Here is a 27,877-nt window from a genome sequence, read left to right as displayed (position 1 = left end):
ACCAACCTCCCCACCCCGCCTGTTACCAACCCCCCCACCTGTTACCAACCCCCCCACCCCGCCTGTTACCAACCCCCCCACCTGTTACCAACCCCCCCACCCCGCCTGTTACCAACCCCCCCACCCCGCCTGTTACCAACCCCCCCACCCTGGAAGAGGGGTTCAAGACATGCTGCGGTATTTTGGCGACTAGTCAGTATATTTTAAACCTCACGCTTTTGGTTTGGATGTGTCGTGGTGTAGATCATACATGCATAATCTATAAGCAGATTTAGTTTGTGAGTGAGAGAGTGAGAGAGAGTGAGTAAGTGAGAGAGTGAGAGAGTGAGTGAGTGAGTGAGTGAGTGAGTGAGTGAGTGAGTGAGTGAGTGAGTGAGTGAGTGACAGAGAGAGAGAGTAATGATGTGATGTAGTGTGACAATGTTGGCCACTAACTTTTGGCTCGTGAGAACTACTAGCACATTTTTTTTTTTTTTTTTTTACAAACGTACCAGAGAATATCTTTAAGAGTTAGACAGAGAGGTTGGGGTTAGTGTGAGCCAATAGCGAGAGGACAGGGGCATCGTAATCACACACTTCATCCTCTACACGTCAACACATCAACTTCCTGTCTCTCTGGTTCAACACATCAACTTCCTGTCTCTCTGGTTCAACACATCAACTTCCTGTCTCTCTGGTTCAACACATCAACTTCCTGTCTCTCTGGTTCAACACATCAACTTCCTGTCTCTCTGGTTCAACACATCAACTTCCTGTCTCTCTGGTTCAACACATCAACTTCCTGTCTCTCTGAGGAGACGACATCAACTTCCTGTCTCTCTGGTTCAACACATCAACTTCCTGTCTCTCTGGTTCAACACATCAACTTCCTGTCTCTCTGAGGAGACGACATCAACTTCCTGTCTCTCTGGTTCAACACATCAACTTCCTGTCTCTCTGGTTCAACACATCAACTTCCTGTCTCTCTGGTTCAACACATCAACTTCCTGTCTCTCTGAGGAGACGACATCAACTTCCTGTCTCTCTGGTTCAACACATCAACTTCCTGTCTCTCTGGTTCAACACATCAACTTCCTGTCTCTCTGGTTCAACACATCAACTTCCTGTCTCTCTGGTTCAACACATCAACTTCCTGTCTCTCTGGTTCAACACATCAACTTCCTGTCTCTCTGGTTCAACACATCAACTTCCTGTCTCTCTGGTTCAACACATCAACTTCCTGTCTCTCTGAGGAGACGACATCAACTTCCTGTCTCTCTGGTTCAACACATCAACTTCCTGTCTCTCTGGTTCAACACATCAACTTCCTGTCTCTCTGGTTCAACACATCAACTTCCTGTCTCTCTGGTTCAACACATCAACTTCCTGTCTCTCTAGTTCAACACATTAACTTCCTGTCTCTCTGAGGAGACGACATCAACTTCCTGTCTCTCTGAGGACCGTTTAGCTACATTCCCTCAGTGAAGAAGTCAAATAGTTGTTATGGGTCTGTTAGACAGCATTTACTGTTCCTGGTGTTGTTCATGTGTGTGTTTTAGTTTTGTGACGGACCTCACTGGAGGTCTTCTGGTAATAACTGTAGTTTGACACCTTCTGGAGTGTTGGATTTGTTGTAGGTTGCTTTTTAAGCAACTCTCGTCTCTCAACACAATCTATTATTGTCGTTCGTCGCCGAGCAACACTTCTGGGTGTTTTCTTGTTTTGTGTTGTTGTTTGTGCCTTTGACAGTATTTTATTTTCTAAAACACTAGATTTATGTCCTGCTATGTATTTGTTTGGAAACCCTTTGCTACTAGGAGAGAATCAAATCAAAGTTTATTGGTTGCATACACAGTTAAGTGGGAGTTATAGCTATAGGTGAAATGCTTGACTTGCCAGCTCATCAATATTGCAATAGAATGTCAAACAAATAGTAAAAAAGAAATCAGTACCAATTCATATAGAGGGGTGGCAGGTAGCCTAGTGGTTAGAGGAGAGGCAGGTAGCCTAGTGGTTAGAGGAGAGGCAGGTAGCCTAGTGGTTAGAGGAGAGGCGGGTAGCCTAGTGGTTAGAGGAGAGGCAGGTAGCCTAGTGGTTAGAGGAGAGGCAGGTAGCCTAGTGGTTAGAGGAGAGGCAGGTAGCCTAGTGGTTAGAGGAGAGGCAGGTAGCCTAGTGGTTAGAGGAGGCAGGTAGCCTAGTGGTTAGAGGAGGCAGGTAGCCTAGTGGTTAGAGGAGGCAGGTAGCCTAGTGGTTAGAGGAGGCAGGTAGCCTAGTGGTTAGAGGAGGCAGGTAGCCTAGTGGTTAGAGGAGGCAGGTAGCCTAGTGGTTAGAGGAGGCAGGTAGCCGTGTGGTTAGAGGAGGCAGGTAGCCGTGTGGTTAGAGGAGGCAGGTAGCCTAGTGGTTAGAGGAGACAGGTAGCCTAGTGGTTAGAGGAGGCAGGTAGCCTAGTGGTTAGAGGAGGCAGGTAGCCTAGTGGTTAGAGGAGGCAGGTAGCCTAGTGGTTAGAGGAGGCAGGTAGCCGTGTGGTTAGAGGAGGCAGGTAGCCTAGTGGTTAGAGGAGGCAGGTAGCCTAGTGGCTAGAGGAGGCAGGTAGCCTAGTGGTTAGAGGAGGCAGGTAGCCTAGTGGGTTAGAGGAGGCAGGTAGCCTAGTGGTTAGAGGAGGCAGGTAGCCTAGTGGTTAGAGGAGGCAGGTAGCCTAGTGGTTAGAGGAGGCAGGTAGCCTAGTGGTTAGGGGAGGCAGGTAGCCTAGTGGTTAGGGGAGGCAGGTAGCCTCGTCTTTAGAGGAGGCAGGTAGCCTAGTGGTTAGAGGAGGCAGGTAGCCTAGTGGTTAGAGGAGGCAGGTAGCCTAGTGGTTAGAGGAGGCAGGTAGCCTAGTGGTTAGAGGAGGCAGGTAGCCTTGTGGTTAGAGGAGGCAGGTAGCCTAGTGGTTAGAGGAGGCAGGTAGCCTAGTGGTTAGAGTGTTGGACTAGAAACCGAAAGGTTGCAAGATCTAATCCCTACGCTGACAAGGTAAAAATCTGTCGTTCTGCCCCTGAACAAGGCAGTTAACCCACTGTTCGTTTGTAGGCTGTGATTGTAAATAAGAATTTGTTCTTAACTTCTTGGGGATATAGGGGGTGCTGTTTCGACTTAGCGAAAATTGGTCTCCAATTAAACTGCCTAGTACTCAATTCTTGCTCGTACAATATGCATATTATTGTTATTAGATAGAAAACACTCTCTAGTTTCTATAGCCGTTTGAATTATGTCTCTGAGTGGAACAGAACTCATTCTACAGCACTTTTCCTGACAGGGAGTGAGATTTCAGAAATCTTGGCCTCTGGTCCCAGGTCAGTTTTAAAGTCCCTGTAAATGCTATGAGGATACAAACACTGCCCACGCCTTCCTCTAGATGTCAGTAAGATGTGACAATTTGAATGGAGTTGATTGCGCAATCAGGGCCTGTATAAAAGACCACAAGGCGGAAGTAGCTTTCTTTTCTTCATGCGCCTGACGCACGATGGACGTCGGGACTGGCCTCCTTCCAAGCTATAGTTTAGGCACTTGTATATTGCCGGTCATGTTTTTACTCGTTATAGGTGTTAAAAACATCATAAGGTAGTTAATTTAAACCGTTTTATAGCAATTTATATCCGTTTAGTGCGATTTTGAGCCATTTCTTTGTGATGCACTTTGAAGCGCTGGGCACGTTTCCAGTACCGGTCGAACGTTAGTGGCCATTTCGACGGGACAAGAGGACATCTTTCGACCAAAAGACGATTAGACCCAAGAAAGGATACATTGCCCAAGATTCTGATGGAAGAACAGCTCATAGTAAGAACTATTTATGATGATAAGTCGCTGTTCTGTTGAAAAATGTTAAACGCATATATCGCCATTTTGTTTTGTGTAGCTTCGCTTTGGCGGACCCGGTATTGCACAGTAAGGATAATTTTAGAAATGTAATTCAGCGATTGCATTAAGAACTAATTTGTCTTTTGATTCCTGTCAACCCTGTATTTTTTAGTCAAGTTTATGATTAGTTATCGATTAGGCTAGATCACTCTCAAAGATGGCGCCCGACATTTTCAGACCAGTTTTGCTACTATTCTCATTGTATAACCACGATTTTTGTGGCTAAATATGCACATTTTCGAACAAACTCTATATGTATGTTGTAATATGATGTTACAGGAGTGTCATCGGAAGAATTCTGAGAAGGTTAGTGAAAAAATTAATATATTTTGGCGATGATAACGATATCGCTCTCTTTGGCTTGAATCAATGCTCGGGTAACGTTTGCATATGTGGTATGCTAATTTAACGATTTATTGTGTTTTCGCTGTAAAACACTTAGAAAATCTGAAATATTGTCTGAATTCACAAGATCTGTGTCTTTCCATTGCTGTGAGCTGTGTATTTTTAAGAAATGTTTTATGATGAGTAAATTGGTAATACACGTTGCTCTCTGTAGTAATTCTAGTCGCTTTGGGGAGATTTGTGATGGTGGCTGCAATGGCAAACAATGATTTACACCTGAAATATGCACATTTTTCTAACAAAACCTATGCTATACAATAAATATGTTATCAGACTATCATCTGATTAAGTGTTTTCTTGGTTAGTGGCTTTTTATATCTTTATTTGGTCGAATTGGTGATAGCACCTGATGGAGTAAGAAACTGATGGAGTTAGAAAAGTGGTGTCTTTTGCTAACGTGGTTAGCTAATAGATTTACATATTTTGTCTTCCCTGTAAAACATTTTAAAAATCTGAAATGGTGGCTTTATTCACAAGATCTTTATCTTTCATTTGGTGTCTTGGACTTGTGATTTAATGATATTTGATGCTACTATTTAATTGTGACGCTATGCTAGCGATGCTAATCAGTGGGGGGTGGGTGGGGGGTGCTCCCCAAGTGGGACGCAAGCGTCCCACAGTCCCAGAGGGGTTAACTGACTTGCCTAGGTTAAATTAAATAAAAATATTACAATGTGTTTAATAATAATGGGCAAAACGGTGTCTAAGGTACAGAGTACAGGGCAGATTGACTGTCTCAGAGTCTGTTGGTCTGAGATCTGATGCTCCTGTAACGTCTGTCAGACGGTAGTTCGTTGCTCGGGTGGCTGAGGTTCCTAATGATCTTCTTGGCCTTCCTTTCGACACCGTGTGGTGTAAATACCCTGGAGGGCAGGCATTTTACACCCTAGTTGTATGTTGGGCTGACCGCACCACTCTCTGCAGAGCCTTGCGATCGACGCCGGTGCAGTTTGCCATACCAGGCGGTGTACAGAGTGTTCTCAACGTTGCTGTAGACGTTTGTGAGGGTCTTAGAGGGCCATGTTGAATTTATTCAGCCACTTTTATTCATCACAGTGTCGATGTGATTGGACCAGGTTCTCGGTGATGTGCATGCAGGGTGGGGGGAGTGGGGTGGTTGACAACAGGCGGGGTGGGAGGAGTGGGGTGGTTGGGGGAGTGGGGTGGTTGGGGGAGTGGGGTGGTTGACAACAGGCGGGTTGGGAGGAGTGGGGTGGTTGACAACAGGCGGGTTGGGGGAGTGGGGTGGTTGGGGGGGTGGGGTGGTTGACAACAGGCGGGTTGGGGGGGTGGGGTGGTTGACAACAGGCGGGTTGGGGGGGTGGGGGGGTTGACAACAGGCGGGTTGGGGGTTTGGGGTGGTTGACAAAAGGCAGGTTGGGGGTTTGGGTGGTTGACAACAGGCGGGTTGGGGGAGTGGGGTGGTTGGGGGGGTGGGGTGGTTGACAACAGGCGGGTTGGGGGTTTGGGTGGTTGGGGGTTTGGGGTGGTTGGCAACAGGCGGGTTGGGGGTTTGGGGTGGTTGACAACAGGCGGGTTGGGGGTTTGGGGTGGTTGGGGGTTTGGGGTGGTTGACAACAGGCGGGTTGGGGGTTTGGGGTGGTTGGGGGTTTGGGGTTTGGGGTGGTTGACAACAGGCGGGTTGGGGGTTTGGGGTGGTTGACAACAGGCGGGGTGGGGGGTTGGTAAGAGGCGGGGTGGGGGGGTTGGTAACAGGCACGGTGGGGGGGTTGACAACAGGCGGGTTGGGGGTTTGGGGTGGTTGGGGGTTTGGGGTGGTTGACAACAGGCGGGTTGGGGGTTTGGGGTGGTTGACAACAGGCGGGTTGGGGGTTTGGGGTGGTTGACAACAGGCGGGTTGGGGGGTTGGTAAGAGGCGGGGTGGGGGGGTTGGTAAGAGGCGGGGTGGGGGGGTTGGTAACAGGCGGGGTGGGGGGGTTGGTAAGAGGCGGGGTGGGGGGGTTGGTAACAGGCGGGGTGGGGGGGTTGGTAACAGGCAGGGTGGGGGGGTTGACAACAGGCGGGGTGGGGGGGTTGGCAACAGGCGGGTGGGGGGGTTGGTAACAGGCGGGGTGGGGGGGTTGGTAAGAGGCGGGGTGGGGGGGTTGGTAACAGGCGGGGTGGGGGGGTTGGTAACAGGCGGGGTGGGGGGGTTGGTAACAGGCGGGGTGGGGGGGTTGACAACAGGCGGGGTGGGGGGGTTGGCAACAGGCGGGTGGGGGGGTTGGTAACAGGCGGGGTGGGGGTGGGGGGGTTGGTAACAGGCAGGGTGGGGGGGTTGGTAACAGGCGGGGTGGGGGGGATGGGGGGGTTGGTAACAGGTGGGGTGGTTGCTTGGTAACAGGTGGGGTGGGGGCTTGGTAACAGGCGGGGTGGGGGGGTTGACAACAGGCGGGGTGGGGGGGTAGGCAACAGGCGGGTGGGGGGGTTGGCAACAGGCGGGTGGGGGGGTTGGTAACAGGTGGGTGGGGGGGGGGGGGTGGAGGGGGTTGGTAACAGGTGGGGTGGTTGCTTGGTAACATGTGGGGTGGGGGCTTGGTAACAGGTGGGGTGGGGGCTTGGTAACATGTGGGGTGGTTGCTTGGTAACATGTGGGGTGGGGGCTTGGTAACATGTGGGGTGGGGGCTTGGTAACATGTGGGGTGGTTGCTTGGTAACATGTGGGGTGGTTGCTTGGTAACATGTGGGGTGGGGGTTGGTAACATATGGGGTGGTTGCTTGGTAACATGTGGGGTGGGGGGGGGGTAGGTAACAGGCTTGTTTTTGGTTTAAAAAAAAGACTAAAATCAACAGGAATTCAGAAACAAGAAACAGAAACAAAATCGTTTAATTTAGGAAATCTGTATTCCAGGTATTCCTCCCAAAAACGAGACGTGTTAGATTAGATTCGTTTTTTAGTCACAATAAACTCATTAGTCAGTTGCAGACTACACTAATATACATAATTATAATATATACATATTTACAACTGTAACAATGATATATGTCCATTGGCGGCATGGTCAATTACCGTTGAGGGGGGGGGGGGGGGCACTCACTGCTTCAAGTCCTTCTGGATAAGACTGTCTGCTAAATGATGTAAACATTTATTATGTACTAATGAGGTGACACCAATCGGTGCTAACGAGCTATACGTGCTAAAGTCCAACCTCAAAACATAAATGGAAAAACCAAAGCCTCTAACACCTTCCCTTAAAAAATATATCCTACATTTTTGTTGTACAAGTTTGCTCTCCACCAACAGAAAACAACTTCCATCTCACAACATGATCAACTTATGTGTCGTCTTCTCCAATATAAACATGGCGTCTACTGGCTATCAACAATTAAATATAAGATGGTAAAACACACATTTTTCACAAAGTCGTGTTGAGTTCGCAAAGAGGCCCTGGTGATGTAACAGACTTTGTTTGTTTTCATTTATATTTCAAGGACATTAGTTACGTACGGCGCACCGATTGGTGTCACCTGGTTAGTCAGTATGTTACACCTGTGCTGGTTTGTCGTCTCGTTAGTGGGAAGGGGTTTCACCTGTGCTGGCCCAGGTGTTATTTAAGAGTGTCTGGCCCAGTTGCTCCAGTTGTCTTGAGAGATGTGGGAAGGTCAACACCTTTAGTTGGCACGCCCTATTTGATTTCTAGAGTAACAATCATTTATCTGATTTCCCTGGTTTTGTTTGGTCCACTTTTAGGTTTACGTCCGGCCCTTAACCTCTCTGGTACAAGCGTCCCACCTCGACAACAGCCAGTGAAATTGCACGGTGCCAAATTCAAAATAACAGAAATCCCATAATTAAAATTCCTCAAACATACAAGTATAATACACCATTTTAAAGATAAACTTCTTGTAAATCCAACCACAGTGTCCGATTTCAAAAAGGCTTTACTGCGAAAGCACACCATGCGATTATGTTAGGTCAGCGCCTAGTCACAGAAAACCATACAGCAATTTTCCAGCCAAGGAGAGGGCTCACAAAAGTCAGAAATAGCGATTAAAATAATCACTAACCTTTGATGATCTTCATCAGATGGCACTCATAGGACTTCATGTTACACAATACATATATGTTTTGTTCGATAAAGTTCATATTTATATCCAAAAATCTAAATTTACATTGGCGCGTTATGTTCAGAAATGCATTGTCTCAAACAAATATCCGGTGAAAGTGCAGAGAGCCACATTATATTACAGAAATACGCATCATAAACATTGATCTAAGATACAAGTGTTTAACATAAATTTAAAGATAAACTTCTCCTTAATGCAACCGCTGTGTCAGATTTCAAAAAGGCTTTACGGCGAAAGCACACTTTGCGATTATGTTAGGTCAGCACCTAGCCACAGAAAACTATACAGCCATTTTCCTACCAAGGAGAGGTGTCACAAGTCAGAAATAGAGTTAAAATGAATCACTTACCTTTGATGATCTTCATCTGATGGCACTCCCAGGTCTCCATGTTAGACAACAAATGTTAGTTTTGTTCGATAAAGTCCATCATTTATGTCCAAAAACCTCCTTTTTGTTCACGCGTTTAGTCCAGTAATCGAAAATGCACACGGCGTGAGCACAAAGTCGAGACGAAAAGTCAAAAAAGTTATTTTACAGTTTGTAAAAAACATGTCAAACGATGTATAGAATCAATCTTTAGGAAGTTTTTTATCATAAATCTTCAATACTTTTCCAACCGGACAATTCCTTTGTCTTTAGAAATGAAAGGGAAAAGAGCTCGTGCCCACGGCCGCGCGCGCGACTAAACTAAAGGCTTTCAACCAGACCATTGGTTCAAACAGCTCTTATTCGCTCCCCTTTCATAGTAGAAGCCTGAAACAACATTCTAAAGACTGTTGGCATCTAGTGGAAGCCTTAGGAAGTGCAATCTGGCCCCATAGACACTGTATATTCGATAGGCATTGACTTGCAAAAACCTCAAACCTCAGATTTCCCACTTCCTGGTTGGATTTGTCTCAGGTTTTCGCCTGCCATATGAGTTCTGTTATACTCACAAACGTCATTCAAACAGTTTTAGAAACTTCAGAGTGTTTTCTATCCAAATCTAATAATATGCATATTCTAGCCTCTGGACCTGAGTAGCAAGCAGTTTACTCTGGGCACACTTTTCATCCGGATGTGAAAATACTGAAAATACTGCCGTGAATATACTGCCACCTACACCAGTGAGGTTTCTTTGGTTTGCCTCTTCTTGCGTAAATGTAGTGGGTCTCATGGTGGGTGTATTTTATGCCCCAGTTGTTGTTGCTAAGCAACTTTCAGTGGACACCCACATAGTGTCTTTCAGAACCCCTCCTAAAACCCCACTTGTTTAATGTTGGTTGTTGTCAGTGACTCTTTGTGTGTTCCCCTATCTGTTTGAGTGCAATTTTTGGGGTTTCTTGGTGGTGAACCTAACAGAGGTGAGTGCTACGGGGCGAGAGTCATTTGGTTCAGTTACCCTAGCTTGCTTGGGTACAGGAATAATGTTGGACATCTTGAAGCATGTGGGGACAACCGACTGGAATCGGGAGGGATTGAATACGGCTGTGAATACTCCAGCCAGCTGATTTGTATACGTTCTGAGAATTACCAGATTCATTGTTAACATGCTTGAAATATCAACTCACGTCGGCCCGCAGCGATAGAGACCACAAACCTCTTGACCAGTGCGGGGGGGCCCGCCGTTGGTGGGTCAGTGTTTTTTGAGAAGTGACCCCAGAAAAAGGGGTTTATCTTGTCTGGGAGAGTGAGGTGTCTGTTTATAACGTAGTTGTTTACCAGACATTCTAGGTAGCTTAACTTCTTTTGAAAGCTTCTTACTTTTGGACTCAGTAAATCCATGTTTTAGTTCATATTTTGTAATCCCAGCCTTCTGGACCACCCCTCTCCCCAGACAGATAATACCACACAATGGATTTCAGCTTTAGTTGATTTACCTTTTATCTGTGTGTGGATTGGCTCTTTGACATGAGATCATTGGATTTCACATCAGAGAATCGTTCTTTCTCTTCACGTCTAACGTGACCTTTCTGCACAATATATAGTCAGACCAGCTCAGCAACATAAATGACGGATCGCCCTTCGAAATCCAACAATGATTTGCTGATTTGTCTGCGCTGATGTGATCTGTCAATCATGTGTCAGAAGCTGGAGAAACGATCCGGTTTGACGGTGTGGGGGGGGGGGGGGGGGCACACACACTATCTCCTTCCATCCCTCCCTCTATCTCCTTCCCTCCCTCTCTCCTTCCCTCCCTCTCTCCTTAACTCCCTCTCTCTATCCTTCCATCCCTCTATCCTTCCATCCCTCTCTCCTTCCCTCCCTCTCTCCTTCCCTCCCTCTCTCCTTCCATCCCTCTCTCCTTCCCTCCCTCTCTCCTTCCCTCCCTCTATCCTTCCCTCCCTCTCTCCTTCCCTCCCTCTATCCTTCCCTCCCTCTATCCTTCCCTCCCTCTATCCTTCCCTCCCTCTATCCTTCCCTCCCTCTATCCTTCCCTCCCTCTATCCTTCCCTCCCTCTATCCCTCCCTCTATCCTTCCCTCCCTCTATCCTTCCCTCTATCCTTCCATCCCTCTATCCTTCCCTCTATCCTTCCATCCCTCTATCCTTCCCTCTATCCTTCCATCCCTCTATCCTTCCCTCTATCCTTCCCTCCCTCTATCCTTCCCTCTATCCTTCCCTCCCTCTATCCTTCCCTCTATCCCTCCCTCTATCCTTCCCTCCCTCTATCCTTCCCTCCCTCTATCCTTCCCTCTATCCTTCCATCCCTCTATCCTTCCCTCTATCCTTCCATCCCTCTATCCTTCCCTCTATCCTTCCATCCCTCTATCCTTCCCTCTATCCTTCCCTCCCTCTATCCATCCCTCTATCCTTCCCTCTATCCCTCCCTCTATCCTTCCCTCCCTCTATCCTTCCCTCTATCCTTCCATCCCTCTATCCTTCCCTCTATCCTTCCATCCCTCTATCCTTCCCTCTATCCTTCCCTCTATCCTTCCATCCCTCTATCCTTCCATCCCTCTATCCTTCCCTCTCTCTCTCCTTCCCTCCCTCTATCCTTCCATCCCTCTCTCCTTCCCTCCCTCTCTCCTTCCCTCCCTCTCTCCTTCCATCCCTCTATCCTTCCTTCCCTTTTGGCCCTTCGTTTCATCACAGCTCCATGTGTAAGCTAAACTATGACCTCATAGGGCTTCTCCATCATCAGTGTTCAAACAGATCGGGAGTAGGCCTAATCAAAGTTATCCTGGATTTGGCTCAGTCCAAACTGAGCCAGATGGATAACGAGTCTCTCCGCCTCTCAGAGGAGTCAGACCAGGCCAGGCAGTGTGTCAGACCAGGCCGGGCAGTGTGTCTGGAAGACAATATGTGGAGATGTCATCACTTCCAGTCTGTCCGTCCGCACCTACTACCCTCTCCTTCACAGCCTCCTGGCTGAGTCTCCGTCTGGTCTCTGACACTAATCCCTGACCAGACCAGACCCGTCTCCTGCCAGCCTCCAACATTAGGCGCCAACATTGGGTTCACGCACTCCAACGGTGGCAGCTTCTAAACTCTCCACCACTGCTAAACCTCTCAACATTTACTGTGCTGCCATATTTATAGACCTTGTCACAAGTCCTTTCATACTGTCGACCATCCCCATCCCCTAATCATTCAACGGTTGTCTGAAATGGGCCTCGACCAGGCGTCTTGCAAGTGGTTCGGGAACTATCTGTCAGGCAGGACACAATGTGTGCTTTATGATGGTGTCAAATTACCTCGATATTACTAAAGGTGTCCCGCAGGGGCCGATTTTGGGACCTGTCCTCTTTACTATTTCTATAAATGATATTGGTCTATCTGCAAAAATCTGTACCGTTTATCCAGATGTAGATTAAACCGTTATCTACCGTTATCTACCGTTATGTACCGTTATAGCGGTATTAATTAGAGAAAGGTAAAGAAGATTTTGTTCGGGCGCCAGGCAGGTATTAACCCTGCCGAAAGGAAAATAGTAGAACAGCGAGAGTACCACTACCAGACCCACACACATCAACAGAAGAGACTGCCTAGAGTGTAGCCTGTTGACCAGATAGCCAGCGGATAGAAAAAAGAATACACACTCTATAGATCCCACATCACATCAGTCCTTCCACAATTCTTGGTAACCCCACCAAACATACCTCATATAACAATAATGGCAGAGCAAATAAACAGCAACTTCATACAATAATGAATGAACCCAGTCATCACCCAGAGGATTTGCAATAGTTTGTATTTTCTTCTTGGGAAGGAGTGCAGAGGGTATGAATGTGTGGTGTTCATATACACACTAGTCCAGCTCCAATCAAACTTCAATGTACTTAGGAAATAGAGTCGGTTTCAGTGTAAAGCACTGGAACATAGCGTGAAGAGAAAGAGAGAAAGAGAACAATAGAGGGCTTAGCTGTGGTCTTGAGGGTGCAGGTATCCGGTCTGTCTGTCCGATGGTATGTTGGGTTGTAGTTGAACGCTTCGCAAAAAATGTTGCTACTAATCCATTTGATCCATAACCATCGCGGTCCCACATGAGAACAACCACGTCGTCGAGCGATCACACCGAGGATTGATCCCAAAAAACTGTACAACCACATATAGTGAAGACAAACAAAAAAACCTCTGCAGCATAGCACACACAAACCAAACTGTCGCGCCAACAAGAGCTCTCTCCAATAGAGCTTAATGAGCTCTTTTATCTCCTCCTTCCTACTGCTCATGTGCTCTTAAAGTGGCAGCGCACTTAAGTGCAGGATTTCGCCACACCGTTATGTACCGTTGTGTACCGTTATGTACCGTTATGTACCGTTATGTACCGTTATGTTCCGTTGTGTACCGTTTTGTACCGTTGTATACCGTTATGTACCGGTATGTACCGTTATGTTCCGTTGTGTACCGTTATGTACCGTTGTGTACCGTTATGTACCGTTATGTACCGTTGTGTACCGTTGTGTACCGTTGTGTACCGTTATGTACCGTTATGTACCGTTATCTACCGTTGTGTACCGTTGTGTACCGTTGTGTACCGTTGTGTACCGTTATGTACCGTTATCTACCGTTGTGTACCGTTGTGTACCGTTATGTATCGTTGTGTACCGTTATGTACCGTTATCTACCGTTGTGTACCGTTGTGTACCGTTGTGTACCGTTATGTACCGTTATGTACCGTTGTGTACCGTTGTGTTCCGTTATGTACCGTTATCTACCGTTGTGTACCGTTATGTACCGTTATGTACCGTTATCTACCGTTATCTACCGTTATCTACCGTTATGTACCGTTATGTACGTTATGTACCGTTATGTACGCTATTTCCCCAATGGCTGACCAGGCTACGTTGGAACTGAAATCATATTTTTCTTTCCTTGCAGAAAGTCCTTGTTGATGTTAAAATCTGTACTTCAAACGCAGGAAAAAGTAAATCTATGACTGTTTTCTAATTCTTATTGACATTGTTCAGATGGCTTACGCATTTATACATTGGATGGTTCTTTCATCGAGCAGGTTCCTGCCCGTAAATATCTGGGCTTTTTGGATTGATAATAATTTGACGTCTGATAATCATACGGACGAGCTCGTTAAGAAGCTGATATTTAACTTCTTGCCACTAGGGGTGTGCCATTTCGACATAGCACAAATTCGTATCCAATTTAAACTGCCTCGTACTCAATTCTTGCTCGTACAATATGCATATTATTATTACTATTGCATAGACAACACTCTCTAGTTTCTAAAACCGTTTGAATTATGTCTGTAAGTGAAAGAGAACTGGACTTAGAGCACTTTTCCTATGTCTGTGTGAGAATGGCACATTTTCCAATCTGCTCTGAGACCTGTGTTTAACCCTGCCTGTCTTCTATTGGTTGAGATGCACTGCATACGCCTTCCCCTGGGTGTCAGCAAATAGGGAGACTTGAAATGGAGTTTCTACGTAGTTCCCAGAGGTTATAAATTGATTGATCCTTTTTTTGGATCTTCAACTGGGCGCAAAGAGGAGCCTGCCATGTCCTCGTAGAAGCTCTGGTTTTAGCTACTTAGATAATTCCGGTCAAGTTTTTATTCGCTATAGGCTTTAAAGACGTCATAATCTTGTTATTTTGAACCGAATTATATCAGTTTATGTCAGTATATTGCGATTTTCGGGTATTTATTTCCTTGGCGCTGTAGGAACTTGGGTATCTCTCTCTTTCGTCCTAATGTTTACTGCTAATTGCAACTCTGAAGACGACGTTCTCCAACCTATCAACGATTATTTTTGACAAAGGACACCTTTCCCAAGAATCTGATGAGAGTTCATCTAAAAGTAAGAACTATTTATGCTGATAATTCATTGTTCTGTTGAAAATAGTCAAGTGCATAAAACGCCATTACTTGCAATGTAGCCTTGCGTTATCGGACCCTGTATTGCGCAGTAACGTTAATTTTAAAAATGTTATTCAGCGATTGCATTAAGAACTAATTTGTCTTTCAATTGCTGTCCACCCTATATTTTTTAGTCAAGTTTATGATTATTTATTGATTTGACTAGGTGACTCTCCAAGATGGCGCCCGACATTTTCTGGGCAGCTTGGCTACTATTCTCATTGTATAAGCACGATTTGTGACGCTAAATATGCACATTTTCGAACAAACTCTATATGCGTTTTGTAATATGATGTTACAGGACTGTCATCTGAAGAATTCTGAGAAGGTTAGTGAAAAAATTTATATATTTTGGTGGTTTATACGTTATAGCTATTTTTGCCTTGAATCAATGCTGGTCTGATGTTCGCTATTGTGCTAAGCTAATATAACGCTATATTGTGTTTTCGCTGTAAAACACTTAGAAAATCTGAAATATTGTCTTGATTCACAAGATCTGTGTCTTTCATCTGCTGCACGCTGTGTATTTTTAAGAAATGTTTTATGATGAGTAATTATCTAATACACGATGGTCTCTGTAGTTATTCTAGTCGTTTTAGTGAGAGTTGGGATGGGGGCTGCAATGGTAAACTATGATTTATACCTGAAATATGCACATTTTTCTAACAAAACCTATGCTATACAATAAATATGTTATCAGACTGTCATCTGATGAGGTTGTTTCTTGGTTAGTGGCTATCAATATCTATATTTGGTCGAATTTGTGATAGCTGCTGATGGAGTAAAAAAAAAGTGGAGTATGGAAGTGGTTTCTTTTGCTAACGTGGTAAGCTAATAGATTTACATATTGTGTCTTCCCTGTAAAACATTTTAAAAATCAGAAATGATGGCTTTATTCACAAGATGTGTATCTTTCATTTGGTGTCTTGGACTTGTGATTTCATGAACATTTTATTATATCATATCCCTGTGGCTTTAGGCTAGGCTATGCTAGTCAGCTTTTGTGATGGAGGGGATCCCGGATCCGGGTTTGGTAGTAGGCTTCTTAAATAGAATATAGATGTAGCCTCTTCCTAAACAACAGGAAGTAACTTTTCTGTCAGGTCTTGAATAATCTAGAAGAAAAATAAACACACACCTATTTAGGCGAGGTGCTGGCTAGCGGAGTAGAAAACTTTAAAATAAAGGAGAGCCGCACACTCTAGGAGCTCAGATGCAAAAAATATTTAATTTACCAACGTTTCGACAGGCAAGCTGTCTTCATCAGGTTACCCACTCCTAGAGTGCGCGGCTCTCATTTATTTTCAGGTCTTGAATAAGACACCATTTACCAGAATGCAGCAGCCGCTACTCTTTAATCTTTAGATGCTATCTACCATAGTGCCCTTTGCTTTATCACGGGTGACTGTTTTAATACTCATCACTGCAGCCTGTATCAAAAGGTTGGCTGGTCCTCTTTTTAAAGGCCTGTAGATCAATTCATTATTAACTTTTTGTTTACAAAGCTCTACTATACAAAGCTTCAGACCTCAATTCACTATTCAATAAAATAATATGACACACCAAACCCGTTCACAAGGATGGAACTCTGGAGGTTCCTCTAGTACGTAGTGGTCTAGATAAATCCTTAACTCTGGAGGTTCCTCTAGGACGTAGTGGTCTAGATAAATCCTCTAGTACCTACTGATCTAGATAAATCCTTAACTCTGGAGGATCCTCTAGTACCTACTGATCTAGTTAAATCCTTAACTCTGGAGGATCCTCTGGTACCTACTGATCTAGTTAAATCCTCTAGTACCTACTGATCTAGTTAAATCCTCTAGTACCTACTGATCTAGATAAATCCTTAACTCTGGAGGATCCTCTAGTACCTACTGATCTAAATAAATCCTTAACTCTGGAGGATCCTCTAGTACCTACTGATATAGTTAAATCCTCTAGTACCTACTGATCTAGTTAAATCCTCTAGTACCTACTGATCTAGATAAATCTTTAACTCTGGAGGATCCTCTAGTACCTACTGATCTAGATAAATCCTTAACTCTGGAGGATCCTCTAGTACCTACTGATCTAGTTAAATCCTTAACTCTGGAGGATCCTCTAGTACCTACTGATCTAGTTAAATCCTTAACTCTGGAGGATCCTCTAGTACGTACTGATCTAGATTAATCCTTAACTCTGGAGGATCCTCTAGTACCTACTGATCTAGGTAAATCCTCTAGTACCTACTGATCTAGTTAAATCCTTAACTCTGGAGGATCCTCTAGTACCTACTGATCTAGATAAATCCTTAACTCTGGAGGATCCTCTCGTACCTATTGATCTAGATAAATCCTTAACTCTGGAGGATCCTCTAGTACCTACTGATATAGTTAAATCCTATAGTACCTACTGATCTAGTTAAATCCTCTAGTACCTACTGATCTAGATAAACCCTTAACTCTGGAGGATCCTCTAGTACCTACTGATCTAGTTAAATCCTTAACTCTGGAGGATCCTCTAGTACCTACTGATCTAGATAAATCCTTAACTCTGGAGGATCCTCTAGTACCTACTGATATAGTTAATCCTATAGTACATACTGATCTAGTTAAATCCTCTAGTACCTACTGATCTAGATAAATCCTTAACTCTGGAGGATCCTCTATTACCTACTGATCTAGATAAATCCTTAACTCTGGAGGATACTCTAGTACCTACTGATCTAGTTAAATCCTCTAGTACCTACTGATCTAGTTAAATCCTCTAGTACCTACTGATCTAGTTAAATCCTTAACTCTGGAGGATCCTCTAGTACAGGGGTGTCAAACTCATTCCACGGAGGGCCTAGTGTCTGCAGGTTTTTGTTTTTTCCTTTCAATAAAGCCCTAGACAACCAGGTGTGGGGAGTTCCTAACTAATTAGTGATGTTAATTCATCAATCAAGTATAAGGGAGGAGCGAAAACCCGCAGACACTCGGCCCCCCGTGGAATGAGTTTGACACCTGTGCTCTAGTACCTACTGATCTAGATAAATCCTTAACTCTGGAGGATCCTCTAGTACCTACTGATCTAGGTAAATCCTCTAGTAACTACTGATCTAGTTAAATCCTCTAGTACCTACTGATCTAGTTACATCCTTAACTCTGGAGGATCCTCTAGTACCTACTGATCTAGTTAAATCCTTAACTCGGGAAGGATCCTCTAGTACCTACTGATCTAGATAAATCCTTAACTCTGGAGGATCCTCTAGTACCTACTGATCTAGTTAAATCCTTAACTCTGGAGGATCCTCTAGTACCTACTGATCTAGTTAGATCCTTAACTCTGGAGGATCCTCTAGTACCTACTGATCTAGTTAAATCCTCTAGTACCTACTGATCTAGATAAATGCTCTAGTACCTACTGATCTAGTTAAATCCTTAACTCTGGAGGATCCTCTAGTACCTACTGATCTAGTTAAATACTCTAGTACCTACCGATCTAGTTAAATCCTTAACTCTGGAGGATCCTCTAGTACCTACTGATCTAGTTAAATCCTCTAGTACCTACTGATCTATTTAAATCCTTAACTCTGGAGGATCCTCTAGTACCTACTGATCTAGTTAAATCCTTAACTCTGGAGGATCCTCTAGTACCTACTGATCTAGTTAAATCCTCTAGTACCTACTGATCTAGTTAAATCCTCTAGTACCTACTGATCTAGTTAAATCCTTAACTCTGTAGGATCCTCTAGTACCTACTGATCTAGTTAAATCCTCTAGTACCTACTGACCTAGTTAAATCCTTAACTCTGTAGGATCCTCTAGTACCTACTGATCTAGTTAAATCCTTAACTCTGGAGGATCCTCTAGTACCTACTGATCTAGATAAATCCTTAACTCTGGAGGATCCTCTAGTACCTACTGATCTAGTTAAATCCTTAACTCTGGAGGATCCTCTAGTACCTACTGATCTAGTTAAATCCTCTAGTACCTACTGATCTAGTTAAATCCTTAACTCTGGAGGATCCTCTAGTACCTACTGATCTAGTTAAATCCTTAACTCTGGAGGATCCTCTAGTACCTACTGATCTAGTTAAATCCTTAACTCTGGAGGATCCTCTAGTACCTACTGATCTAGATAAATCCTTAACTCTGGAGTATCCTCTAGTACCTACTGATCTAGTTAAATCCTTAACTCTGGAGGATCCTCTAGTACCTACTGATCTAGATAAATCCTTAACTCTGGAGGATCCTCTAGTACCTACTGATCTAGATTAAACCTCTAGTACCTACTGATCTAGATAAATCCTTAACTCTTAAAGATCCTCTAGTACCTACTGATCTAGATAAATCCTTAACTCTTGAGGATCCTCTAGTATGTAAAAACTGATTCCGTTTTCATGCCTTATTGGAAAACCCTGCACCCTCCAGGTCCTCTGGGGCTGTTCAGGACTTTTAAATATTGAATGGATTTAATGAGAAATGTTTAGATTGAATGTAAATACTTGTATTTGTGGTGGTTTCAAGCTGAAGTGTTGATTCTGTAATTTGAAAACTTCTATATAATTGTAATGCACAGACACTTATCCTCCTACAGGCCCTAAGATACATCTCTGTAAGATACATCTCTGACACCCAGGACAGTCAGACAGTGTGGAAATGCATAATTAGCAGGATATTTGACGAGGTGCGATCAGTAATCATCCATCAATGAGGGTGTAAAAAAAAATACCTGCTAATGTATTCATGCAGCCTCTTCAGCCGTGTTGTTTTCACTGTGGGGCTGTGGGGCTGTGGGGCTGTGGGGGCGTCCATCTTGGCTCTATATGGTGTCTCAGTTTCCTGCCTGGGACTGATGTAACAGTGCTACTGCTGTGGAGCTGTGGGGGCGTCCATCATGGCTCTATATGGTGTCTCAGTTTCCTGCCTGGGACTGATGTAACAGTGCTACTACTGTGGAGCTGTGGGGGCGTCCATCATGGCTCTATATGGTGTCTCAGTTTCCTGCCTGGGACTGATGTAATAGTGCTACTGCTGTGGAGCTGTCGGGGCGTCCATCATGGCTCTATATGGTGTCTCAGTTTCCTGCCTGGGACTGATGTAATAGTGCTACTGCTGTGGAGCTGTGGGGGCGTCCATCATGGCTCTATATGGTGTCTCAGTTTCCTGCCTGGGACTGATGTAACAGTGCTACTGCTGTGGAGCTGTGGGGGCGTCCATCATGGCTCTATATGGTGTCTCAGTTTCCTGCCTGGGACTGATGTAATAGTGCTACTGCTGTGGAGCTGTGGGGGCGTCCATCATGGCTCTATATGGTGTCTCAGTTTCCTGCCTGGGACTGATGTAACAGTGATACTGCTGTGGAGCTGTGGGGGCGTCCATCTTGGCTCTATATGGTGTCTCAGTTTCCTGCCAGGGACTGATGTAACAGTGATACTGCTGTGGAGCTGTGGAGCTGTGGGGGCGTCCATCTTGGCTCTATATGGTGTCTCAGTTTCCTGCCTGGGACTGATGTAATAGTGCTACTGCTGTGGAGCTGTGGGGGCGTCCATCATGGCTCTATATGGTGTCTCAGTTTCCTGCCTGGGACTGATGTAACAGTGATACTGCTGTGGAGCTGTGGGGCTGAGGGGGCGTCCATCATGGCTCTATATGGTGTCTCAGTTTCCTGCCTGGGACTGATGTAACAGTGATACTGCTGTGGGGCTGAGGGGGCGTCCATCATGGCTCTATATGGTGTCTCAGTTTCCTGCCTGGGACTGATGTAACAGTGCTACTGCTGTGGAGCTGAGGGGGCGTCCATCATGGCTCTATATGGTGTCTCAGTTTCCTGCCTGGGACTGATGTAACAGTGATACTGCTGTGGAGCTGTGGGGGCGTCCATCATGGCTCTATATGGTGTCTCAGTTTCCTACCTGGGACTGATGTAACAGTGCTACTGCTGTGGAGCTGTGGGCGCGTCCATCATGGCTCTATATGGTGTCTCAGTTTCCTGCCTGGGACTGATGTAACAGTGCTACTGCTGTGGAGCTGAGGGGGCGTCCATCATGGCTCTATATGGTGTCTCAGTTTCCTGCCTGGGACTGATGTAACAGTGCTACTGCTGTGGAGCTGTGGGGGCGTCCATCATGGCTCTATATGGTGTCTCAGTTTCCTGCCTGGGACTGATGTAACAGTGCTACTGCTGTGGAGCTGAGGGGGCGTCCATCATGGCTCTATATGGTGTCTCAGTTTCCTGCCTGGGACTGATGTAACAGTGCTACTGCTGTGGAGCTGTGGGGGCGTCCATCCTGGCTCTATATGGTGTCTCAGTTTCCTGCCCGGGACTGATGTAACAGTGATACTGCTGTGGAGCTGTGGGGCTGAGGGGGCGTCCATCATGGCTCTATATGGTGTCTCAGTTTCCTGCCTGGGACTGATGTAATAGTGCTACTGCTGTGGAGCTGTGGGGGCGTCCATCATGGCTCTATATGGTGTCTCAGTTTCCTGCCTGGGACTGATGTAATAGTGCTACTGCTGTGGAGCTGTGGGGGCGTCCATCATGGCTCTATATGGTGTCTCAGTTTCCTGCCTGGGACTGATGTAATAGTGCTACTGCTGTGGGGCTGTGGGGGCGTCCATCATGGCTCTATATGGTGTCTCAGTTTCCTGCCTGGGACTGATGTAACAGTGCTACTGCTGTGGAGCTGTGGGGGCGTCCATCATGGCTCTATATGGTGTCTCAGTTTCCTGCCCGGGACTGATGTAACAGTGATACTGCTGTGGAGCTGTGGGGCTGAGGGGGCGTCCATCATGGCTCTATATGGTGTCTCAGTTTCCTGCCTGGGACTGATGTAATAGTGCTACTGCTGTGGAGCTGTGGGGGCGTCCATCATGGCTCTATATGGTGTCTCAGTTTCCTGCCTGGGACTGATGTAATAGTGCTACTGCTGTTGGGCTGTGGGCTTGTGGGGGCGTCCATCATGGCTCTATATGGTGTCTCAGTTTCCTGCCTGGGACTGATGTAATAGTGCTACTGCTGTGGAGCTGTGGGGGCGTCCATCATGGCTCTATATGGTGTCTCAGTTTCCTGCCTGGGACTGATGTAACAGTGATACTGCTGTGGAGCTGTGGGGGCGTCCATCATGGCTCTATATGGTGTCTCAGTTTCCTGCCTGGGACTGATGTAATAGTGCTACTGCTGTGGAGCTGTGGGGGCGTCCATCATGGCTCTATATGGTGTCTCAGTTTCCTGCCTGGGACTGATGTAATAGTGCTACTGCTGTGGGGCTGTGGGGCTGTGGGGGCGTCCATCATGGCTCTATATGGTGTCTCAGTTTCCTGCCTGGGACTGATGTAATAGTGCTACTGCTGTGGAGCTGTGGGGCTGAGGGGGCGTCCATCATGGCTCTATATGGTGTCTCAGTTTCCTGCCTGGGACTGATGTAATAGTGCTACTGCTGTGGGGCTGTGGGGCTGTGGGGGCGTCCATCATGGCTCTATATGGTGTCTCAGTTTCCTGCCTGGGACTGATGTAATAGTGCTACTGCTGTGGAGCTGTGGGGCTGAGGGGGCGTCCATCATGGCTCTATATGGTGTCTCAGTTTCCTGCCTGGGACTGATGTAATAGTGCTACTGCTGTGGAGCTGTGTGGGCGTCCATCATGGCTCTATATGGTGTCTCAGTTTCCTGCCCGGGACTGATGTAACAGTGCTACTGCTGTGGAGCTGTGGGGCTGAGGGGGCGTCCATCATGGCTCTATATGGTGTCTCAGTTTCCTTCCTGGGACTGATGTAATAGTGCTACTGCTATGCAGCTGTGGGGGCGTCCATCATGGCTCTATATGGTGTCTCAGTTTCCTGCCTGGGACTGATGTAATAGTGCTACTGCTGTGGAGCTGTGGGGGCGTCCTTCATGGCTCTATATGGTGTCTCAGTTTCCTGCCTGGGACTGATGTAATAGTGCTACTGCTGTGGAGCTGTGGGGGCGTCCATCATGGCTCTATGTGGTGTCTCAGTTTCCTGCCTGGGACTGATGTAATAGTGATACTGCTGTGGGGCTGTGGGGGCGTCCATCATGGCTCTATATGGTGTCTCAGTTTCCTGCCTGGGACTGATGTAATAGTGCTACTGTTGTGGAGCTGTGGGGTGTCCATCATGGCTCTATATGGTGTCTCAGTTTCCTGCCTGGGACTGATGTAACAATGATACTGCTGGGGAGCTGTGGGGCGTCCATCATGGCTCTATATGGTGTCTCAGTTTCCTGCCTGGGACTGATGTAACAGTGCTACTGCTGTGGAGCTGTGGGGGCGTCCATCATGGCTCTATTTGGTGTCTCAGTTTCCTGCCTGGGACTGATGTAACAGTGATACTGCAGTGGAGCTGTGGGGGTGTCCATCATGGCTCTATATGGTGTCTCAGTTTCCTGCCTGGGACTGATGTAACAGTGCTACTGCTGGGGAGCTGAGGGGGCGTCCATCATGGCTCTATATGGTGTCTCAGTTTCCTGCCTGGGACTGATGTAACAGTGCTACTGCTGGGGAGCTGATTGGGCGTCCATCCTGGTGCCTCCATGGTACAGACGTAACACTGTTACCAGCACCACCACTTCATCTGGCTGTACTCTACAGCACCATGATGGTGTCTCAGTTGCCTGCTTTGGACAGATGTAATATTGCAACTGCTATCACAACCTCCATCCTGGCTCCACTGGTTGATTTGTGTGTGTCCATGGAAACTGACATGTGAATAGACCTCATGTTACGCGATCAACATCCATAACAGGGAAGAATACCTCCTCAACACCCATAACCTATATAACTTGACTCTCAATATAACCACTCTATTTTTAAAAAATTATTTACTATTTTCTACATTGTTGAATAATAGTGAAGACATCACAATTATGAAATGACACATATGGAATGATTTAGTAACCAAAAAAGTGTAAAACAAATCAAAATCTTTTTTATATTTTACATTCTTCAAAGTAGCCACCCTTTTCCTCGATGACAGCTTTGCACACTCTTGGCATTCTCTCAACTAGCTTCATGAGGTAGTCACCTGGAATGCATTTCAATTAACAGGTGTGCCTTGTTAAAAGTTAATTTGTGGAATTTCTTTCCTTTTTAATGCGTTAGAGCCAATCAGTTGTGTTGTGACAAGGTAGCGGGGGTATACAGAAGACAACCCTACTTGCTAAAAGACCAAATCCGTATTATGGCAAGAACAGCTCAAATAAGCAAAGAGAAACGACAGTCCATCATTACTTTAAGACATGAAGGTCAGTCAATCTGGAAAATGGTAAGTACATTGAAAGTTTCTTCAAGTGCAGTCGCAAAAACCATCAAGCGCTATGATGAAACTGACTCTCATGAGGACCGCCACAGAAAAAGAAGACTCAGAGTTACCTCTGCTGCAGAGGATAAGTTCATTAGAGTTAACTGCACCTCAGATTGCAGCCCAAATAAATGCTTCACAGAGTTCAAGTAACAGACACATCTCAACATCAACTATTCAGAGGAGACTGAGTGAATTTCATTTATTTTTAGTCGCCTTTATTTAACCATGTAGGCCAGTTGAGAAGAAGTTCTCATTTACAACTGCGACCTGACCAAGATAAAGCAAAGCAGTGTGACACAAACAACAACACAGAGTTACACATGGAATAAACAAACATACAATCAATAATACAGTAGAAAAATCTATGTACAGCATATGCAAATGAGGTAGGATAAGAGAGGTAAGGCAATAAATAGGCCATAGTGGCTAAATAATTACAATTTAGCAATTAAACACTGGAGTGATAGATGTGCAGAAGATGAGTGTGCAAGTAGATATACTGGGGTGCAAAGGAGAAAAAAAAATAATAACAATATGGGGATGAGGTAGTTGGGTGTGCTATTTACAGATGGGCTGTGTACAGGTACAATGATCTGTGAGCTGCTCTGACAGCTGGTGCTTAAAGTTAGTGAGGGAGATATGAGTCTCCAGCTTCAGTGATTTTTGCAATTCGTTCCAGTCATTGGCAGCAGAGAACTGGAAGGAAAGGCGGCCAAACGAGGAATTGGCTTTGGGGGTGACCAGTGAAAAATACCTTGTGGAGCGCATGCTACGAGTGGGTGCTGCTATGGTGACCAGTGAGCTGAGATAAGACGGAGCTTTACCTAGCAAAGACTTATAGATGACCTGGAGCCAGTGGGTTTGGTGACGAGTATGAAGCGAGGGCCAGCCAGTGAGAGCATACAGGTCGCAGTTGTGGGTAGTATATGGGGCTTTGGTGACGAAATTGATGGCACTGTGATAGACTGCATCCAATCTGATGAGTAGAGTGTTGGAGGCTATTTTGTAAATGACATCGCCGAAGTCGAGGATCGGTAGGATAGTCAGTTTTACGAGGGTATGTTTGGCAGCATGAGTGAAGGATGCTTTGCTGCGAAATAGGAAGCCGATTCTAGATTTAATGGATTGGAGATGCTTAATGTGAGTCTGGAAAGTGAGTTTACAGTCTAACCAGACACCTAGGTATTTGTAGTTGTCCACATATTCTAAGTCAGAACCGTCCAGAGTAGTGATGATGGACGGGCAGGCAGGTGCGGGCAGCGATCGGTTGAAGAGCATGCATTTAGTTTTACTTGCATTTAAGAGCAGTTGGAGTCCACGGAAGGAGAGTTGTATGGCATTGAATCTTGTCTGGAGGGTTGTTAACCTCTCTGGGATATGTGGGACGGTAGCGTCCCACCTTGCCAACATCCAGTGAAAATGCAGAGCGCCAAATTCAAATAAATTACTATAAAAATTTAACTTTCATGAAATCACACATTCAATATACCAAATTAACGCTACACTTGTTGTGAATTCAGCCAACGTGTCAGATTTCAAAAATGCTTTACGGCGAAAGCAAACAATGCTATAATCTGAGGATAGCACCCCAGCTAACAATCACAGACCATCCTATTTCAACCCTCCCGGCGCGACACAAAATTCAGAAATAAAGATATAATTCATGCCTTACCTTTGACGAGCTTCTTCTGTTGGCACTCCAATATTTCCCATAAACATCACAAATGGTCCTTTTGTTGGATTAATTCCGTCGATATACGTATATCCAAAATGTATATTTATTTGGCGCATTTGATCCAGAAAAACACCGGTTCCAACTTGCACAACGTGACTACAAAATATCTCAAAAGTTACCTGTAAGCTTTGTCCAAACATTTCAAACTACTTTTGTAATACAAAACAGTTTTAGCAACTTCAGAGTGTTTTCTATCCAATACTAATAATACCATGCATATATTAGCATCTGGGACTGAGTAGGAGGCAGTTTACTCTGATTACGCTTTTCATCCAAACTTGAAAATGCTGCCTCCTATCCACAAGAAGTTAACACAGTGTCCAAAGAAGGGCCAGAAGTATACAGCATGGTGTCATATGCGTAGAGGTGGATCAGAGAATCACCAGCAGCAAGAATGACATCATTGATGTATACAGAGAAAAGAGTCGGCCCGTGAATTGAACCCTGTGGCACCCCCATAGACTGCTATAGGTCCGGACAACAGGCCCTCATATTTGACACACTGAACTCTATCTGAGAAGTAGTTGGTGAACCAGGCGAGGCAGTCATTTTAGAAACCAAGGCTGTTGAGTCTGCCGATAAGAATGCAGTGATTGACAGAGTCAAAAGCCTTGGCCAGGTCAATGAAGACCGCTGCACAGTAATGTATTTTATCAATGGAGATGATGATATCGTTTAGGACCTTGAGTGTGGCTGAGGTGCACCCATGCCCAGCTCGGACCCCAGATTGCATAGCGGAGAAGGTACGGTGGAAATGGTCAGTGATCTGTTTGTTATCCTGGCTTTCGTAGACTTTAGAATGGCAGGGTAGGATAGATATAGGTCTGTAACAGTTTGGGTCTAGAGTGTCTCCCCCTTTGAAGAGGGGGATGACCGTGGCAGCTTTCCAATCTTTAGGGATCTCAGACGATAAGAGAGTTTGAACAGGTTAGTAATAAGGGTTGCAACAATTGCGACGGATAATTTTTGAAGAGAGGTTCCAGATTGTCTAGCTAGGCCTTCATGGTCGAATTGTTTGAATCATGGTCGAATCAGGCCTTCATAGTGTAATTGCTGCAAGGAAACCACTACTTAAGGACACCAATAATAAGAAGAGTCTTGCTTGGGCCAAGAAACACGAGCAATGGGCATTAGACCGGTGGAAATCTGTCCTTTGGTCTGAGGAGTGCAAATTGGAATCCAACTGCCGTGTCTTTGTGATACGCAGAGTAAGTGAACAGATGATCTCTGCATGTGTGGTTCCCACCGTGAAGCATGGAGGAGGAGGTGTGATGATGTAGGGGTGCTTTGCTGGTGACATTGTCAGTGATTTATTTAGAATTCAAGGCACACTTAACCAGCATGGCTACCACAGCATTCTGCAGTGATATGCCATCCCATCTGGTTTGCGTTTAATGGGACTATAATTTGTTTTTCAACAGGACAATGACCCAACACACCTCCAGGCTGTATAAGGGCTTTTCAACTAAGGAGAGTGATGGAGTGCTGCATCAGATGACCTGGCTTCCACAATCACCTGACGTCAAACAAATGGAAATGGTTCTAGGATGAGTTGGACTGCAGAGTGAAGGAAAAGCAGCCAACAAGTGCTCAGCATATGTTGGAACTCCTTCAAGACTTTTGGAAAAGCATTCCAGGTGAAGCTGGTCAAGAGAATGCCAAGAGTGTGCAAAGCTGTCATCAAGGCAAAGGAGGGCTATTTGAAAAATTGCAAATACAAAATATAATGTATTTTGTTTTGTTTAACACTTTTCTTGTTACTACATGATTACATATGTGTTATTTCATAGTTTTGATGACTTCACTATTATTCTACAATGTAGAAAATATTACAAAATAAAGAAAAACCCTTGAATGAATTGGTGTCCAAACTTTTGACTGTTACTGTATGTGTATATATATATATATATATATATATATAAATATATATATATATGTATATATATATATATATATATATATCCTAACTATCTATCTCAACAGGACAAGGAAGAAATGTTACTCCATGTTACAGAACCAATACCCATAACTTCAATAACAATCCATAACTATCCGTCATGGAGAATAACACCTCCTCTGTTTAGTAGAGTTTATGGAGCTGAAAGCTTCCACATAGATGTCTTGTTGTCTGGTTAAACACAACACATATCAAGCTTCCTCTCCTGTTGTCTGGTTAAAAACAACACATATCAAGCTTCCTCTCCTGTTGTCTGGTTAA

The 27,877-nt window shown here is 45.2% G+C and overlaps 1 protein-coding gene across 1 annotated transcript in view; it reads left to right on the top strand.

Annotated features, from left to right (window-relative positions):
* Positions 1 to 27,428, top strand: part of LOC129816226 (partitioning defective 3 homolog B-like) — an 86,056-nt gene extending 58,628 nt beyond the window's left edge. Inside the window, exon 3 of the mRNA XM_055870460.1 lies at positions 27,081 to 27,428. Within this exon, the coding sequence (XP_055726435.1) occupies positions 27,081 to 27,210 (130 nt within the window). The 3' untranslated portion in view covers positions 27,211 to 27,428. The remainder of the gene's footprint in view (positions 1 to 27,080) is intronic.
* The last annotated feature ends 449 nt before the right edge of the window (positions 27,429 to 27,877 follow it).

This window comes from Salvelinus fontinalis, chromosome 19 (genome assembly GCF_029448725.1).
Source record: "Salvelinus fontinalis isolate EN_2023a chromosome 19, ASM2944872v1, whole genome shotgun sequence".
Taxonomy (NCBI): domain Eukaryota; kingdom Metazoa; phylum Chordata; class Actinopteri; order Salmoniformes; family Salmonidae; genus Salvelinus; species Salvelinus fontinalis.
This window is presented reverse-complemented; position numbering and strand designations above follow the sequence as displayed.